At 45.5% G+C, this 19,832-nt stretch overlaps 1 protein-coding gene and 2 non-coding genes across 3 annotated transcripts in view; 1 reads left to right on the top strand and 2 right to left on the bottom strand.

The window, feature by feature from the left end:
- Positions 1-4,625: 4,625 nt before the first annotated feature.
- Positions 4,626-4,708, bottom strand: TRNAL-CAG (transfer RNA leucine (anticodon CAG)). The gene has a single exon. It is a non-coding gene; the product is annotated as a tRNA-Leu (tRNA).
- Positions 4,709-4,913: 205 nt separating this feature from the next.
- Positions 4,914-4,986, top strand: TRNAR-CCU (transfer RNA arginine (anticodon CCU)). The gene has a single exon. It is a non-coding gene; the product is annotated as a tRNA-Arg (tRNA).
- Positions 4,987-7,349: 2,363 nt separating this feature from the next.
- The window catches only part of IL4I1 (interleukin 4 induced 1), a 28,938-nt gene continuing 16,455 nt past the window's right edge, over positions 7,350-19,832 (bottom strand). Inside the window, exons 5-7 of the mRNA XM_063437085.1 lie at positions 13,896-13,964; positions 9,724-9,857; positions 7,350-8,294 (exon numbers count right to left, since the gene is read on the bottom strand). Of these exons, the coding sequence (XP_063293155.1) occupies positions 7,514-8,294; positions 9,724-9,857; positions 13,896-13,964 (984 nt within the window). The 3' untranslated portion in view covers positions 7,350-7,513. The remainder of the gene's footprint in view (positions 8,295-9,723; positions 9,858-13,895; positions 13,965-19,832) is intronic.

Genomic DNA, 19,832 nt, shown 5'->3' on the forward strand with positions numbered 1-19,832 from the left:
CATGGCTAAAGTATCACATTACCAATAGGTGCATATGTTAAACCTGTTATGTTAAAAAGGCAATGTTTACCTTGAAAGGTTAAACACGCCTCTAGTAGCTGTCATACTGACAGCCACTAGAGGTGCTTCCTCTGCACAGGCTCAGTAAAACTTGGTTATGTGATGCGGCAGCTCAGAGCAAAGCTTTGGATTCAATACTTTCCTATTAGAAGCATTGGATTTGCATGTGGCGCTCGTCATACTTGCGCATGAGGTCCCCAATAAGTCTCCACGAGAACTGAGCTGCACCAAGAGAATCTCAGCAGAGTAAAACTTTTATTATTATAATTTTATTTCAAAACAAAAACAAAAGTGGGGGTGTGATATAAGGACAGAGGCAATATAGCAATAGAAATACAGGTTTGTATTCCTAACGCTGTGCTGTTCCGTTAAAGGCACCCTATAGTCACCAGAACAACTACAGCTTATTGAATTTGTTCTGGTGAGTAGAATCATTACCTTCAGGCTTTTTGCTGTAAACACTGTCTTTTCAGAGAAAATGCAGTGTTTACATAAAAGCCTTGTGATAACTTCACTGGTCACTCCTCAGGTGGCTGTAGAGATCCTTCCTGGGTCATGGCTGCCTAAAATGCATCCAAACATTTAGTGTCTCCTCCCTCTGCATGCAGACACTCAGGGCTGGTGTAAGGATTTTTGCCGCCATAGGCAAAAAAAATAATTGCCGCCCACCATGTGAAATCACAATGCCCCGCCCATATGCTCTGCCATATGGGCCAATACCAGTCTGCACAAAGTGTCTTTTATCTGAAAAGGCAGATAACCACTACATTAACCACTACATTAAGCTGTAGTGCTTCTGGTGACTATAGTATCCATTTAATGTGAGATTAGTGCCACTAATAATATATTGGATTGCCTAATTCCCACTAGATGAGGACAAGAGGCTGATGATGGGCTCAGTCTGGCGCCACAGGTCTGGTGTAGAAGAGGCTCTCTGGAGACTGTTTGTAACAGTGCTCACAACAATTAACAAACAGGAAGCAGCTCCATTTTTTGGGGCCCCTTACACAGCTCAAGGTCTGGGCCCCCAGGGCTTGACCGTGAGTATGCCTACAATGCCCACCCATAAATCCACCTACATGGCCCACCCATGAGTTCTCTCACAGGTAGTGGAGTGTATGTGTGTAGGGGATGTGTTATGTGTTATTGTAGAGGATGTAATGTGTGTGTGTTCTTATAGAATGTAGTGTATAGGGATACCAATTTGTGAAAGGGATGTAGTGTGTGTATAGGGGATGCAGTGTGTGTTTGCGTGTAATTAATGCATTGTATGTTTCTGGGTATGTGTGTGTAAGGGATGCAAGGTGTGTTTCTGTGTATGTAATTGAATGTAGTGTGTGTCTGTAAGGAGTGCATTGAGTGTGTAAGAGATGCATTTTGTTTCTGTGTGTAAGAGAATGAGTGTTTGTGTGAGCTTAAGGGACACATTGTATGTTTCTGTTTCTTTTGGGGATGCATTGTGTATGTGTGTAGTGTAAAAGAGAGGGTTTGTGGGGTAGGATAGGGACTGAGATGGGAGCAGTTTTTTATTAAAAAATAAATAAAAAATCATAGCGCTCTCCCCTTCTGTCAATTAGTAATTTCCCCTTCCCTCCTGTCCCTCAGTGTTCTCCCCTTCTGTCCCTTAGTGCTCTCCCTTGGCCCCCTGTCTCTCTGCAGTCCCCCCTTGGTGGTCTTCTCACTCCCCATTAGTGGTCCTCCCTCCCCCTAGTGGTCCTCCCTCTTCCAAACCCCGTAGTGGTCTTCCCTCTCCCAAACCCCTTATTGGTCCTTGCCCTCCCCCTCCCCCTTAGTGGTCTTTCCCCCCTCTCAGTGGTCTTTACCTTCTTTCCCCCCTCAGTGGTCCTTACCCTCTCCCTCCCCCCTTAGTGGTCCTTACCCTCCTCGTCTCTACTTAGTGGTCCTCCCTCCTTAGTGGTCCTTCCGCCCCCTTTGGTGGTCCTTCCTCTCTTCCCCTTCCCCCCCTTAGTGGTCCTTACTCTCTTAATGGTCCTTCCCCTCCTTTGGTGGTCCTTACTCTCTTAGTGGTCCTTCCCCTCCTTTGGTGGTCCTTCCCCTCTTCCCCTTAGTGGTCCTCCCTCTCCAAAATCCCTTAGTAGACTTTCCACTCCTCCCCCCACACCCTTAGTGGTAATCTCCCTCCCCTCAGTGGTCATTATCCTATCCCCCCCTTAGTGGTCCTTACCCTCCTCCCATCTCCTTAGTGGTGCTCCCTCCTTTCCCCCTTTTGGTGGTCCTTCCCCCCTTAGTGATCCTCCCTGTCCCAAACCCCTTAGTGGACCTCCCCCCTCCTCCCTCCCCCCTTTGGCGGTCCCTCCTCTCCCCCCCCCCTATTGGACATTCCCCTTCCTCCTCCCTCAGTGGTCCTTACACCCCCTCCCTCAGTGGTCCTTACTCCCCACTTCCCCCCCCAGTGCTCCTTACCCATCTCCCCCCCAGTGGTCCTTACTTCTCACCCACCCTCCCCCAGTGGTCCTTACTCCCTCCCCCCTCCCTATGTGGTCCTTACTCCCTCCCCGCTCCTCTCCCAGTGGTCCTTACTCCCCTCTCTGCTCCCCCAGTGGTCCTTACTCCCTCCCCCCTCCCTATGTGGTCCTTACTCCCTCCTCGCTCCTCTCCCAGTGGTCCTTACTCCCCCCTCCCTCCCCCAGTGGTCCTTACTCCCTCCCCCCTCCCTATGTGGTCCTTACTCCCTCCCTGCTCCTCTCCCAGTGGTCCTTACTCCCCTCTCTGCTCCCCCAGTGGTCCTTACTCCCCCTCCCCTCTTCTCCCAGTGGTCCTTACTGACCCCCTTCCCTCTCCTCCCCAGTGGTCCTTACTCCTCCCTCTCCCTTTCCTCCCCCAGTGGTCCTTACTCACCCCCCACCCCCAGTGGTCCTTACACCCCCTCCCAGTGGTCCTTACTCCCCCCTCCTCCCCTAGTGGTCCTTACTTCCCCCCCAGTGGTCCTAACTCCCCCCTCCCCCAGTGGTCCTTACTCCTCTCCCCAATGGTCATTACTCCCCCTCAGTGGTCCTTACTCCCCCCCTCCCCCAGTGGTCCTTACTTCCTCCCTCCCCCAGTGGTCCTTACCCTCCTGCCTATCTAGTGTGGCCGGGCGGCGCGGAACGCGGGACAGGATCTTCTGTTTCCTGTACCTGGCCGCCGGCGGACTGAAGGGAAGCGCTCACTCAATGAGCACTTACTGTCAGTCTGCCGGTGGCCGAGCACAGGAAATAGGGGTTCCTGTCCCGCGTTCCGCGCTGCCCGGCCACGCTACATTGAGACACTGGCAGGAGGGAACGCTCTGCGCTTCCCTCCTGCCGGTCACTCAAATCTGTCCGCCGTCCATACAGCAGTGCTGCGCCGCCTGAGGCTTGCTAAAGCGCTCAAGCGGCGCAGCATGAGGAGCCGCACCGGTGATTCCGGGCGCATGGCTCCGGCGCCCCCTGCTAAGGTGCGCCCTAGGCGGCTGCCTAGGTCGCCTTACAGGTAGTGCCGGCCCTGCAGACACTGAACTTTCCTCATTGAGATTCATTGATTCAATTCATCTCTATGAGAAGATGCTGATTGGCCAGGGATGTGTTTGAATTGTGCTGGCTCTGCCCCTGATCTGCCTCTTTGTCAGTCTCAGCCAATCCTATAGAGATGCATTGTGATTGGATCAGGCTACCACTTCTGATGATGTCAGCAGACTGCTTGTTTTTTTTAGACAAACATCATGCAGGTCTACAGCTTCTGGCTTGAATACAGTAAGATTTTGCTATATTTAGGGAGGCATGAGGGGCCCAAGGGGCTAGATGGTGGTGTTAACACTATAGGGTCAGGAATACATGTTTGTGTTCCTGACCCAATAGTGATCCTTTAACCTAACAGATGTTCTGTGTGGCACAGTTAGAATCCGAATGCCTCGCATTTCATACAGTTTTACCAACAAATAAATCGGTGCACAGTAAAGGTGCCTCTGGGTAACTAAGAGTTGTTGTACCACAGTAAGCAAAACCATGTGCCTTCTGAAAATATTGTGAAGGCTATCAAATTATAAGCCATCATTTGCGTGGGGGGGATGGTATAAACCTTTGGGATCTGGTGTGAAGCAATCAGTTGGCAATGATAAAATATGAAAAATCTATGGATGGTCAAACAAAATACAAATAGGGTTGTTCACCAAATTCTTGTAACAAATAATGTCCAAACCATCTATAGTGACTACTGGGTTATTTTTATCTTAGATTTCACCATTCAGATTTTCTGTTGCTACATTTCAAGGTTTAACCAGAAAACCTATTTAAGGATCTACAAGAATTCACTTGAAGGAGGTGCATTCCAACATATTTGATTAGTCAAAATATGCCAGAGATTTTTAAAGAATTAGGTGAAAAAATAGTCAAAACTACAACGAAATGGCTCAAAAAAACCCATGAAGCTATGAATGCCATTGATTTTATAACTGAATAGACAATGTTAAACATATAGATGAAGACAATCAGAGGTTGTTTACAAATGTTTTTACGATTCTTGTGTGAACTGTAGGATGAAGATAATAAATAGCAAAACGTGGAACTGCCAACATAAAAAAAAAATATTGTCAGAAGTGGGATTCGAACCCACGCCTCCAGAGGAGACTGCGACCTGAACGCAGCGCCTTAGACCGCTCGGCCATCCTGACATCTATATATGCAATCAGCATGTACTCATTGTATCACTAAGAAGCGCAGAGGTTGCTGGTTATTGTTAGATATTAATATGTTTATAAACAAAAACATTGTTTGTTTTTATTCTCAGCTTTCTCATAATTGTATACAAACAGTATTGTTCACACTTCTGCAAACATTCCTACCAATAGAACTTACTGTTTTAGGAATTCCATATAAGCCCCAGTGGCCTAATGGATAAGGCACTGGCCTCCTAAGCCAGGGATTGTGGGTTCGAGTCCCATCTGGGGTGATTACATTTTTCTTTTAAAAACAACATCAATTTTATCACTAAGCATTATATATTTATTTGATATCATAAATTAGGGTACTTACAGTAGAGGACAAATCATTTTAGTTTGCCGTATAGGCCTTCAACGTCATGTATTAATATTTGTTTCCAATATACATTAATCTTCAGCATTTCTAACGGTGCATTGCACTGCCCTCTGCTGGCTGGTAATCAGGCTGCAAGCAATGCTCCTGTGCATTGTAAAGATAGGGTGAACTGGACTGTCATTTCAAACAAACATTCTCATCCAGCCACAGCCAAGGTGCACCTTTTAAGGTAAGCCAAGTACAAACAGAAGCTGAGGACTGCAGCTGGTATAATTCTCAGTCAGCTGGTCTCTGTCTGAGAATGATGGGAGTTGTACAATGACAAACTTCTAGTAATATCCTAGTCATAAATCCCCTGTCTGCTAAATAACCATGAAGTATCTGATTTAATTCTCACAATCCATAGTTTTATCCTTATTCTCAAACTCTAATTTCCCTCAGCAAAGCAATAAAAATACTATACAATACTATCCTGTATGTCAACTATGTAAAAAAAATAATAATAATGCAGATTAGATGTGTAAAAATCTGTTTCTTTCATTTATTAACATTTTTACATTTTGTATAGAAGAAATTTAACAGCTAAAAATCAGATCGTATGAATATTTACTTTACATAAAAACCAAGAAAGATAATTATATCACGTTGGCCTACGTTCTAGTCTGCAAATCCCCCTACAACCATATATGGAAGAGGGAGACTTAGTGGAGGAGCAGCATGAGGCCAAATCAGGGCTCACAGGGTTGTTTTGTGGAGACCTATCGGGCGCCCTTACACTAGGGTGTAAATGAGGCCACTTAGGGCCCATTCTCTTATCAGAGTCCTCGTAGATTGCTGGGGCCCTTTAACACCATGTGGTCCAAAGGGGGCAATAGAAATGCATCTCCAAACTGGAACACATATTGCAGCCAACTGGCCAAGACACCCGACCAATCAGTGTTTGTGCCTCTTTAAACAAGTAACTCTGTTTCAGATTTGGGGGACCACAGGTTTGGATGCAGGAGGGCATGCTATAACTCCCTTCACATATCCTTCCTGGCCATTCACTCACATATTACATAACACACACACCATCTGTTGGCACGGCTTATTGTGTTTCAGACAATTGTTAGAAAGATTTTCCAATTTTTGTGAGGTTGTTGTTGTGGAGAGGTTACGTAACCTGACCAAATCACAGATCGCTAAACTGGTTCCCTAATCTTTTCTTTCCCTTTTTTCTCTTCACAAGAGTACAATGGCAGACTAGATTTTCTCATATCAAACTCTGTATGCCTTATTAGGGAGCTGTAAGTCTTTGTATGCAAGTCTCAAACCTTGGTCCTGTGGTCTCTCATGACATTAAACTTGTTTTAGGCAAAACACATTTTTTTCCATAATTCTTTATTTTTGTTGCGCATTGCAAGTACGACAGGTAAGCAAAGACAAGTCAAAGTATAGCATCAAAAAGTGTCAACATTTCTCCATACATATAATGGGGACTGCTATAGATAATTCATTTGCAATTTTTTTTCTAAGAGATTGTGATCATCTGAAAAGCTTATCCCAAAATATTAATTCAAGGCCTAAGTTGGGTGTAACCTTAGTACCCAACATTCTATTTTAAAAAGTCGACAATCTCAGACGCTGGTTACATAACATGTTAGATGGATACAGAGACTGGAATAACATGTAGGGGAACTATGGCCTCACAAGTATTTTTTCACAACTACATCTCTGATGGACATAGGCATGACAATTTGTGAAAATTCATGAAAATTTTAGTCTAACAAGTCGACACCAAAGTGAGCCAATGGCTCCTGGAACCAGTGTGCTGTATTTTTAAGTGCTGTATAGATGTAGTTTAATTGCGTTCTATATCTTGTTCCCCTCCTTTTATATGTCCCATCTCTTTCACAGGAAATATAAGCCTAAAAAAAAGTCTTCATAAATGCAGTAGCTAGCAATGACTATTAACCATAACTTTGAGGGTGTTGGTGGAATACTCTTCCCATTACCAACAGTCTTCTTTCTATGAGTGGGTGAATGTGGCCATGTATGTAAATACATGCAATTCAGTGGGTGGAGTGAATGTGATGAGGTGGATGGCTGTATGTGACTGTGTGGCTGGGTCATGGTATGTAACAAGTCAGGAGTATGTGACACGTGAATGTACCTAAATGGGGGCTGTTTCGATGGCCTATGGAGATAGGTTTACGTTACAGCCACACATAATATTAACAAGTTAGTTTGGTGGGCAACTGTAAAGAAAGTACATATGAATTAACTCATAGTAAACATGTCTTCAAATGTGATGTGCATGGGTGTACCCTATGCAACCCCTTAGCCCACTCCTGGTTCAACACCCTTAAAACTGGTACTAATATCAAAGCAGTCAATTATTAAAAAGTCATCTGAATGACTGGCCTAGAGGACTAATTACTGACAAAAAAAATTAAGGATTATCAATGGAAGAACATATTGGCATCTCTGTTGATATCTCTTGCTGCTTTCAGACCACTTTTAATTGCAGTATCAATCCAGCCATGCGGAAAAGATGTATACTCTCCAGCAAAAAATATGTTCCCTTCAGGCATTGATAATGTTTCATACATGTCACCAAACTGGTAGGGAGTCAAATAAGAAAAGGCACCCATAGAGTAAGGGTCCAGACTCCACTTCTTGATCAACGCCTTTGGACATATGCTTCGGATGTCTTCTTTTGTTCTTTGGTGGATAGTTGACAAGTCATCAAGAACAACGTCAACGCAATCTTCATTACTTAACGAGGCAAAGAACATCGAATCGTCTTCCAACGTATAGGACGCCAATAGGATACTTTTGCCACTTGTAAAATTGTGACTTGGGTAAAAGATGTAACGTGATGGGCGATCGGTGGAGCTCCTCCCACCGTAGATTCCATCCTGCTCCCAAAATGCTTCGTTGCACACTAACAAAATCTTTGTGGCACTTACATAGTGAAGAAACCCAAGGGCATCATTCTTATTGTTACTAAGAGGAGGTTGGAAGGCTATACGTCTTGTGGCTTTGGTAGTGGAGGTGATGAGAGCATAGTCAGCAGCTATACTTGTGAGAGCTGAAGACTTATTTTTACGGTATTGTACGATAACAGACTTTTGTCTCCTTGTGATTTTAACCACTGTGGAGTTCAGACGAACGACATCTCCAATTCGACGATACAATTTCAAGGGCAGCTGATCAAAACCTCCAGTGATTTCATCAAATCTGAGGAAGAAGATATAGAAAAAAATGTTTTATATCAAAAGTACTCTCAATAAATAGGTATTTAGCAGAAGTTCTTTTTAACCCATTAACTACTGAGTTTTTTCAGCATTACTTTCATTTGAAAGAAGGGATGCATATACATATACACATTTCTTGTGGATAGACTGCTATTCGGGGCTTTTAACCCACTCAAGAGACCCCTTCTAAATGTCTGTTGTGGCTGGAAATTATCAGAGACCAGGAAATGGCTGCATTGTTTTCGACAAGCCGCTATGATTAAGTACAAAACCACTGCTCACCATTAATGTCTGGGCTATGCATTTCTGATGTCTAATACTTTCTAATTCATGAAATAAATTATGAAACTGCTCCTTAAACTACTCTTTTTCTGTAGGTGACACAATTGCCCCCTAAGAGTAAGGTCACATGGGCTTAGGTTTGAGTTTGGTTGGGGGGCCATGGCAGATTCACGGGGAACTCCCTTACTCAACTTTCCAATACCCCCTTATGTCTAAATCACCCTGTGCTTATTAGGAACGCAGGGTGATAAGGAAGCCCAGTCTGGCCTGCCCAAATCAGACTTCTACAAACTAATCGGCTATGAAGGCTCCATGCGCCTGACTGGGACAAACTTAGAAACTGTGTGAAACTGCCGAGCGGATAGTAACTTTAGCATAACTCACTGAAACCTCAAATCTGTTATAGCTTGGACCCCTCTTCGACAGATCACAGAGCTATTTCGCCAAGCAGGGCTCATGGGGTTTGTTATTGTATAAATGTATTTTTAGGGATATTCAGTTAAGGCTTCCTCTTGTCTGGAAGCTAATTAGATTAGCGGTAATTGATCGGGTTATCACCCAGACACAGGGGCGCCTGGGAGGGAACCTATTGTCACTGTTGATGACCCCCTGTTGTGATTTTCACTATAAATATGTGCTTTGTGGCAATACAGGTGTATGTTTTACCCTTCACCAAGTGTCGTCTGGTGTTTGGGGAAAGGGCTATATCCCTTTAGAACTGTATTCTCCAGCCAGAGGGAATCTTTAACGGAGGTACTCAACCAGAGTTCTGGAGCTCCATTGCATCTAGTATGGTTTCCCACTTTGTTATCATAAAGTGGGACAAACAAAATGTAAATCTGCACAGTCAATGTTTACACATCACTGCGGTTAAAAGTAATTAGACAGAGGTGAAGGCTACTGGATTTGGGAGTTGTGAGATCATTTATTTTTCTGAACTAAAGGTCAAAAAGTTAAACGATAAAGAGCATTTTTCACAGCTTTCTTAGCTCATTTTTACCAAGAGTGTCAATATTAGTGGAGGGCATTGTACATGCAAAGTGCACAAGTACGCCGGGATCTTCCTAAAGTAGATTATATGGACCTCTTTTCTATGACATGATAAATCCATATTCTTTAATTTACTGTACCTGCTGTTGTTAAAAATAACCTCTCCTATAATAGATTCAAGGAAAGAGATGTAGTATTGACCATTCATGTTCATGTAATGGCCAAGCATTTGAATTGCTCCCCTGCTAAGGCTTCCTTCTTCAACTAGAAATGACTGTTACAAAAAAGGAAAGACAATAAATTAACAAAAACAAAACTAAATATCTGGGATGGTAAATATACTGTTTGTACTAAAAGATCACTTCGAGCACCATAATCACTACAGCATAATGTAAGTTGCAAACTGTTTAAGAACGGCTCTCCTGGGTGCTGAGTGGAGTTGGAGGAACCGCACCTGGCCAGGGAAAGAAATTAAAGGACCACTCTCTCAGCAATGATGTTATTTTTCTAAAAAAATACTCCAAAAGATTACATGCATATATTTATTTTCTGCAGGTTTTCTTGCATGAAAAAACATGAAAAAAAAAAAAAGATTGGTAAAACTGCATACCTGCTGTCTGTACTCGGGATTATATCAATGTCTGCTGGTGTATACTGAGGGCCGATCCTAGGGTCACAGAAGCCTAGGTGCAAGAATATTTTTGGTGCCCCCTGGTAGGCGTGGCCACATTGCTAACTCCTCCCCTTCACAAAAAACCCCACCTCTAACCACACCCATTTTCTGTGGAAACCGCTCCACATCTTTGTGCCCACCCAACTTCACCAGGTAACATGTCTCTCACTTAGGGCTGGAGCAATCGTTAGGCAAATTAGGCTTGGGACTCAACGCTGAGCCACCCACCCAAGAGTGCCGGGCCAATCCTCGAGGCGCCCGAAGGTGAGGGCGCCGAGATGATCCCTGTCACAGGGGGGCCCAGGAGGTGGCCACCATAGGGCGCCCCAAAGCTGTGCTTCTTCGGTATGGCAGAGCAGGCACCTGCTTACCTTGATGGCAGGTGCCTGCTCTGCCGAAAAATGGCAGAGGGAGGGTAGGGGGGGCAGGAGAAGGCACGCAAGAGTGGGCGACGAGGGAGCTTGTTCTAGCAGCTTCTCACTCCTCCCTCACGTGCCCTCTGTGATGCCAGAGCTGGAATATGATGTCAATCCGGCCCGAGCATACTAAACGGTGGGTGGAAGGAGTGAGAAGCTGCCCCACACTAGACTCCACAGTTGGAGGTAGGGAGGCTGAATGGGCGTCAAAGAATAAAATTGTGTGAGTGTTTGACCGTCAGTGAGTGTGTGTGTGTGTGTGTCTGTCTGTCAGAGAGAATGTGTGTCAGTAAGTGTGTGTGTCTGTCAGTGGGTGTGCTCATCTGTCAGTGTGTGGTCTTCGTGAGGGGATGTCCAAATGGATCTTTGCCTAGGCGGCAGAAATCCATGCACCGGCCTTGCTCTCACTTCCTATAGATTTGCTGCCAAAAAGCTTATTAGTACCATTTTTGTGCCCAACTTCCCAGTGCCATCTTTGTCCCACAATAGCTAATCAGTGCCATGTTTGTCTCAAAATAGCCCATCAATGTAATATTTGTGCCCAAATAGCTTAATAGTGCCATCTTTGTGCCAGATAGCTTATCAGTGCCCATTATCTCGGAATGGGCACTGGTAGTGGGGTGATAAGAGCTGTAGCGAGGAGATAGGGCCTGTAATTGAGGAGTTGAGGGCTAGAGTAGTTGGTAGTGGGGAGGTAGGGACTCTAGTAGGAGAGGAGGGTTAGGGGATGTAGTAGAGGTTATGGGCTGTAATTAGGGGGTTAGGAAAGGTAGCGGGAGATAGGGGCTGTAGTGGAGGGATGGCTACTATTGGACAAAGGACCTGAAGTGGTGGGACAGGGGCTGCAGTAGGGGATAGGAGCTACATTTGGAGGGTAGGGGCTGTAGTGAGGGATAGTGGCTGCAGTGGGGGTGTAGAAGCTGCAGTCTGGGTATGGAACTATAGTTGGGGGTTGGAGGCTGAAGTATGGATAGGGACTGCTGTTTGATTATAAGGGCTGTGTGTGGGCTACAATTGGATAGGAACTGTAGTGGGGGATAGGGGCTGTAGTGGAGGGATAGCTACTATTGGACAAAGGAGCTGAAGTGGTGGGACGGGGCTACATTTGGAGGGTATGGGCTCTAGTGAGCGATGGTGGCTGCAGTGGGTGGGGGAGGGGGGTAGAAGCTGCAGTCTGGATATGGAGGGGGTTGGAGGCTGTAGTAGGAATAGGGACTGCTGTTTGATTATAAGCGCTGTGGTAGTGGCTGTATAAGGGGGTTAGGGGCTGCAATGTGTGTGGGCTGCAATTGGGTGGATAGGAGCTACTTTTGGAGTGTGGGGATTGTAGTGGGGAATAGGAGCAACAGTGGGGAGGTAGAATATGCAGTGGGGGTAAGGGACTGTTGTGAGGGGGTTATGGGCTGTAGTAGGTAGTAAGGGGCTTTAATATGAAGTTAGGGGCTTTAGTATTGGAGTTAGAAGCAATAGTAGGGGGTCTAGGGGGCTGTAGTATGGAGTTAGAGGCTGTAGTACCAGAGTTAGGGGCTGTAGTACCAGAGTTAGGAGTAGTAGTAGGGAGGTTAGGGAATGTAGTAGGGGAGTTAGGGGCCGAAGTAGGAAGCAAGGGTCTTTAGTAGGGGAGACTAGTGGCACCCCACTAGTTTATTCCCTCTCCTTGAGGCTTACCTTGGGTCAGGGAGGGGGTGAATTCTGTTCCCTGGTGGGTGAGAAATATATTGCTTCGCCTGCTCCTTTTGACTGAACCCTGAACAGTGCTAGTCGAGGGACGGAGCCTAAAGTGATGGGCGAAACCTAATGGTGCCGATGCTCCTCTATCTGCAGAGCGCCTGGGTGCTGGACACACCATGCACCTGTCCAGGATCGACTCTATGTATACACCAATGTTTGCTGGTGTCTGCTTTCAGTGTGTGTAAGGGACTACGCCAATCAGAGACTTCCATTGAGAATCCTCTGTGTTGGAGCTGCAATGAGCTGTTGTACAGTGATCTGGAGCCGCTGAAACCTTTTTATGGATACAAATATCTTTTATGATAAAGTACAACAGTTTTAAAGGTTTGACGTGTACTGTAATGTATACTATTTTATGTCTCTTGTCATTCTTTAGTGTAAATTTATTGACACGCTAGAATTCGGTTTCTAATTTTCTTCCTGTAGCTGAACCCTTTTATGTGATTCTCTTAATAGGATCTACTTGGCAGGAGGGGGAGGGGTGGGGGGTGGGGGGGATTTAACCCCTTTCATCTTTTTTTCTTTTTCCTTCTTTTTTTTTTAAAGGGACTCCATAGACACATCAACTCACTTCAACTCAATGAAGTGGCCTGGGTGCCATGCCTCTCTAGTTTTAGCCCTGCAATGGAAAACATTGAGTTCTGCAGGAACAGAATATTTAGTTTGCAGGTTATCATGACTATAGTGGCCACCTCCATAACAGCTTCCACCCCAAGAGCCAATTTAACTTGACGATTCATCTGATGATCTCAGAGACCATTCTATTGGAGCAGCACAGTGTTTTGCCACACATGCGCACTAGCCTTCTGATGTTTCCCTAAGGGGAAAAATTGGATTGGCTGAGATAATCACTGCTGAAGGGGCGGAGTAGCCTGATGGAGACCTGTGCAACAAGAGCTGAAAGATAATCAAATATCACCATTATAAACCATCATAAGGCTGAAGTTAAATTTCATGTTTGTATTCCTAATGCTGTAGTGTTCCTTTATAGTCCGTGGTCCCAGGATGAAAGCCTTTATGGCCTGGGCTGGAGGCAGGTTGTGCTTTGCCCCAGTCTCGCTGAGGACCTCCAGCTTCAGATTTTTCCCCATAGGAAAGCATGGTTCAATGCTTTCCTATGGGGAGGTCTAATGCACGCGCGGGATATGCGGCGCATTAGAGCCTGCTCGTCGAAGGGGTCGGGGGATCAGCCCAGCACCGAGGGATATCGGCGCTGGGATAAGGTAAGTAAACATATGTTTTTAATCCTTTATTTACCATGGAGGGGGGCACGAGGGAGGGGGGAGGCAGGGGGAGATGCTATAGTGCCAGGAATACAGCTTTGTATTAATTAATGTATACTTTCTCATTAAAATGTCTCTACTAAGCTTGTTAATTTTCACTTAGCACTGACAAAAATGAAGAATGTCAATAAAACTAAACAAGTAAAAACAACTAAAATTTCTTGGTAATTATATACATTCATTAGTGGAAGAAAATGCATTAGTTTTACCTGTTTGGAAGCTTCGTCAAATTTTTTCAGTATTTCAGAGCAATCTCTTCCATTCATTTCAGTGAGAAGCTGAGAAATACAAAATTGTTAGAATATCGCTCTATGTTCCAGAATAAAAAGGTCATCATCATAACAGTAAAGTTAAGTTAAAATTTAGGTCAATATATCTAAATTTTAAAAAAATAACTGAATTGGAGAATATTTTTCAAAACTCAACTATTCTTCCTTAACCCCTTAAGGACCAAACTTCTGGAATAAAAGGGGATCATGACATGTCACACATGTCATGTGTCCTTAAGGGGTTAAAAGGAAAAGGGTTTTCAATGAACTGTGTTGTGCATAAGCACTCAAACAACTGAGCAGTGAGCACTAAGATATAATACAATTAACATGTGCAATGTCGTAAATATTGTATGAGGAAATCATTTTTATTGTAGTGCTGTTAATATACCACGTCCGGAAAAATATCACTATTTCGCAAAAACTCAAACCAATCAATCTTGAAAATTAATTTCAAGCAATGAAAGACTCAAACTGCTTAATTTTACAGCCACATTGTTAACCATTGCATCACCGAGGTTCTTTTTAACCATTTGCCTGCTGACACTGAGCGCCGTCAATGGACAAACAGTTCAGATTTTTTTTTTTTTTTAAACCATCTAGATTTCAGTCACCTGACATCATTAGTCCAGCCGAAATAGTCCAGACCAAATTCTGCGGCATTAGGAGCCACTGGTGCAAAATCCAGACATTATTATATAGTGAGAACATTTTTGTGCCGTCAGAGTGGCCCCATATGCAACTGGATGGGTATTCCCCATTAAGTTTCTGGCCCTTTAGTGTATAGACCCCATAGGTTGTCACTAAAGCCATAAAAACTAATTTCAGACAGTAAGTGCTTTGATAAAGAAGGAAACTATATAGGAATATTCCGCTGATACCGAAAGGTTCTTCCTAGTGAATGTATACAAGTCAGTTGATACAAAATATATTGCCAAGGCTTCAGAGAAACTATTACAAACCGGATTACTAAAGTGAGAATTCAAAGGGAATTTCAAATTTAAGGCCAGGGTAGCCGAACGGACAGCACAGTTGAGTTTCTCTTGGAGAATGTCTCCAGTTTGGCTGATTTAATATTAAAGGGACACTATAGGCATCCAGACCACTTAATCTCATTGAAGTGATCTTCAGGCAGTATCTCTGTCCTGCAATCTAGCGTTTCCATTCTCTGCCTATATATTTAGTGTTTTTTAATCAACGTAGAGTAGGCAACAGAAATATATCGAGATATATATATAGCTGGATTACCTGTACTTTATTCTCATTCTACCTAGTGAGAATTCTTGGTTAAATTTGGTTCAGTGTTATACTTAGTTAACTCTTAAATAGCTGGGGTAATTGATTGGTTTCCACCAATTTATTTCTACTCTGTTATTACCTGCTAGGGTAGATGGAGCTTGTCGGGAGACAGATTGGCTATGTGATCGACCTTTTGTTATTCTACCCTATGTTTGGACATTTTGGCACTTTGGAGCAATAGCTGAAAATATAAAGTTTGTCTGAGAAGTCACTCAGTTTACTTCAATTAACTTTGTCTATGGCGTTTCAACATATTTACGAGTAATTATTTCGCTCAGGGAGTTCCTTTGTTGCTCCAAAGTTTAATAAAGGCAGGTTTAGGGACTCTATATGAGTTTTTTTTTTTTACTTTGATGTAAAATAATTAGATCCCTAAATAGGTACCTTGGTTATTGTGCACTATTGGGTGTGAGATGACACTTTGTCAGGGGCGTACCTAGAGCATATGGCACCCGGGGCAGGTCCTAGTTTTGGCACCCCACCCCCCTCTCCCCCCTGCACTTTAAAATGTACAAAACACCCACTATTTTTTTAATGTATGTAGCATTGAGCAGTGCTTGCATGTTTTAAGCATGCTTTTGTATGGAGTAAGTGTGAGTGAATGAATGGGTCTGTTTGTATGTAGTGTTGGCATTTTAATGCAGGCATGCTTTTGTGTGTAGTGTTGGCGAGATGCAGTGGTGTGGTTATATATAATGGTGATGTTTTAATACAGAGGTGTGTTTGTATGTAGTGTTTGCACCGGAATGCAGGGATGTGTTTGTGTGTAGTGTTGGCAAGATGCTGAGATGTATGCAGATATATTCACACACTGACACACATGCAGATACAGACACACATTTACACACATGCAACTACACAGACACAATGCCATCCTCCTGTTTAGTACCTGCTGGCTGAGGCTGTTGGGAGTTGGGCTCTAGTTCTCTCCCAATCAGTGCCGCCCTCCATCCTGCGTGTCTCAGTGTTAGCTGGGAGGAAGTGACTGAATTTCACTTCCCCCAGGGCTGCCATTATATTATTACAGAAGCCTGGTCGCACCATTAAAGCACCACCGCGCACAACTGGGTCCCTGAAGCAGTGGTGACTCTAGGAACAATATATAGGGGAGGCACATAAACAGTGGAGGCTGGAAGCATGAATAATTTTCACTAGGTAATGGGGGAATGTAATGCCATTGGCTGTCTGACGACAGCATGTTGTGCATGCTGGCATCAGACAACACATTTGCATAGAATTCACATTAGCGACCTAGATTTCAGGGATGGCTGACACCTCTTAACTTTGATCTTTGTTTAGCGGATAACTCCCCTATTTCTTATCCTTATGTGGGATTGCCATATTTAAGGACACCAAATAAGGGAGCTATCTGCTAAACAGCACCCTAATTTGGTATCTTTACCTATGGAATCTCACATAAGGGCACCAATTTAGGGAATTCTCTACTAAACAGCTAAAAGATCAAAATTTAAAAAGCCTTTTTCTTAATTTTAATCTTTAGGTTGTTTAGTAGATAACTCACTTATTTGTTATCCTTATGTGGGATTGACATATTTAAGGACATTTAAGGGAGGGGGTGACTGGGTGACAGGGTGACTGAGGGAGGGGGTGACTGGTGACAGGGTGACTGAGGAAGGGGGTGACAGGGTGACTGAGGGAGGGGGTGACAGGGTGACTGAGGGAGGGGTTGACTGGTGACTGAGGGAGGGGGTGACAGGGTGACTGAGGGAGGGGTTGACTGGTGACTGAGGGAGGGGGTGACAGGATGACTGAGGGAGGGGGTGACAGGATGACTGAGGGAGGGGGTGACTGGTGACAGAGTGACTGAGGGGGGGTGACTGAGGGAGGGGTGACTGGTGACTGGGGGGGTGACTGGTGACAGAGTGACAGGCTGACTGAGGGAGGGGGTGACTGGTGACAGGGTGACTGGGGAGGGGGTGACTGGTGACAGAGTGACTGAGGGGGTGACTGAGTGGCTGAGGGGGGATGACAGGGTGACTGAGGGAGGGGGTGACAGAGTGACTGGGGGGTGACTGGTGACAGGGTGACAGGGTGACTGAGGGGGGTGACAGGGTGACTGTGGAGTTGACTGGTGACAGGGTGACTGAGGGGGGTGACAGGGTGACTGGTGACAGGGTGACTGGGGGGGGTGACTGGTGACAGGGTGACTGAGGGAGGGGTTGAGAGGGTGACTAGGGGGGGTGACAGGGTGACTGGGTGACTGAGGGAGGGGGTGAGAGGGTGACTGAGGGAGGGGGTGAGAGGGTGACTGAGGGAGGGGGTGACAGGGTGACTGAGGGAGGGGGTGACAGGGTGACTGAGGGGGTGACTGGTGACAGGGTGACTGAGGGGGGTGACTGAGGGAGGGGGTGAGAGAGTGACTCAGGGGTGGTGACAGGGTGAGGGGGGGTGACTGGTGACAGGGTGACTGAGGGGGGGTTACAGGGTAACTGAGGGAGGGGGTGAGAGGGTGACTGAGGGGGGTGACAGGGTGACTGAGGGAGGAGGTGAGAGGGTGACTGAGGGAGGGGGTGAGATGGTGACTGAGGGGGAGTGACAGGGTGACTGAGGGAGGGGGTGACAGGGTGACTGAGGGGGGTGACAGGGTGACAGGGTGAGGGGGGTGACAGGGTGAGGGGGGGTGACTGGTGACAGGGTGACTGAGGGGGGGTGACTGGTGACAGGGTGACTGAGGGAGGGGTTGAGAGGGTGACTGAGGGGGGGTGACAGGGTGACTGTGTGGGGGGTGAGAGGGTGACTGAGGGAGGGGGTGAGAGGGTGACTGAGGGAGGGGGTGAGAGGGTGGCTGAGGGAGGGGGTGAGAGGGTGATTGAGGGGGGTGACAGGGTGACTGAGGGAGGGGGTGACAGGGTGATTGAGAGGGGTGACAGGGTGACTGAGGGAGGGGGTGAGAGGGTGACTGAGGGAGGGGGTGACAGGGTGATTGAGGGGTTGACAGGGTGACTGAGGGAGGGGGTGATAGGGTGAGGGAGGGTGACAGGGTGACTGAGGGAGGGGGTGACAGGGTGAGGGAGGGTGACAGGGTGACTGAGGGAGGGGGTGAGGGGGTGACAGGGTGAGGGGGGTGACAGGGTGACTGAGGGAGGGGGTGACAGGGTGAGGGGGGGTGACAGGGTGACTGAGGGAGGGAGTGAGGGTGAATTTACAATAATATTTTCTTACCATGATTCAATGGCTGACTCTCTCCATCCCAGGCAGTGCAGGAGGTGCAGGCAGAGTGTCCGCAGGGGAGAAACCTTGCAGAATGCACGCTCTGCGCCCCCTGCTGGTACACTCCATAACAGCATCCCTGGTGCTCAGTGATGACTCAGAACACAGGCTGGGAATCCCCTCCCTGTGCTCTGACTCACTCACTGAGCGCCTGAGCCGCGAGGGAGAGGACGACCAGCAGGAGGGACAGAGTGTGGCACCCCCCTACTGGATGGCACCCGGGGCGGACCGCCCCCCCCGCCCCCCCCTTAGTACGCCACTGCACTTTGTTAACATTTTCTCCACTATTTTGTACCGATTGAAGTGTATACATTCACTACGCAGAATGTTACTGTTATAGAATCTTCCTATATTAGTTTTGCTGTACTAGTTTAGACGGTTAGACCCTAGACAGACCTACATGGTTATTAATTAAAGTGAGATTTGAAAGTGAAATCGAAATGAATTTCAAATTTAAGGCCAAAGTTGCCGAGCAACATAGCTGACTTAGAGAATGTTTCCATTTCTGCTATTTTTGCCTTACAATTGAAATGTACTTTGAAATCACTTTGAATTCTCTCTTTATTGAATAACCCTGCTAGTGAAGTCTCATCGGCGAGAGGCGCTGGACTGTGTACAGGCTTGTAAAGATCCTTTAGAACAGGGGTGCCCAAAAGGTAGATCCTCAGATCTTTTAAAAAATACAGCTCCCATGATGCTTTTTCACTCTAAAGTCACGCAGAGAATCATGGGAGTTGTAGTTCTACAACATCTAGGGATCTCCTTTTGGGCACCCCTGCTTTAGAACCTTGTAAATACTTTGTTTGTACTTAAATGCTTCCATATAAACAATCACATTGGTTTAATCCTCATGACGTCCAGGAAAAAATCTGTTCAAAACATCAGAATATAAATAAAATACAGTACACTTAAAGGAAAACTCATAATTGTTTTTATTTATTGGAAATACAAGATTACGTGCACTGCAGCCTCTATGTATATCATTGCGTACTGCTTATAAATGAATAAATACCTCAAATTTTTTCAGACACACCACTTATCCGACCAAACACCATAAAGGAACCTACAAATTTATATATGCACACAAATGCTGACATCACCAGCAAGTAAACAAAGTAATGCTCTTTGAGACAGCTTCAGCTATTTAAATTGTACACAGTTTTCGAGCAGATAAGCGGTGTATCTTTGTATCTGATCCAAGAGAACTTAAAGGTGGCCACCCGCACAAAGCAAGCAAGAGTAAGCCAAGACGAGCCGTCAGAGGTATTTATTTATTTATTTATTTATTTATATGTTTGCGTTAAAAAATACATAAAAATACATAAAGTGTCTATAAAATTTTGATTG

Source organism: Pelobates fuscus, chromosome 11 (assembly GCF_036172605.1).
Source record: "Pelobates fuscus isolate aPelFus1 chromosome 11, aPelFus1.pri, whole genome shotgun sequence".
Taxonomy (NCBI): domain Eukaryota; kingdom Metazoa; phylum Chordata; class Amphibia; order Anura; family Pelobatidae; genus Pelobates; species Pelobates fuscus.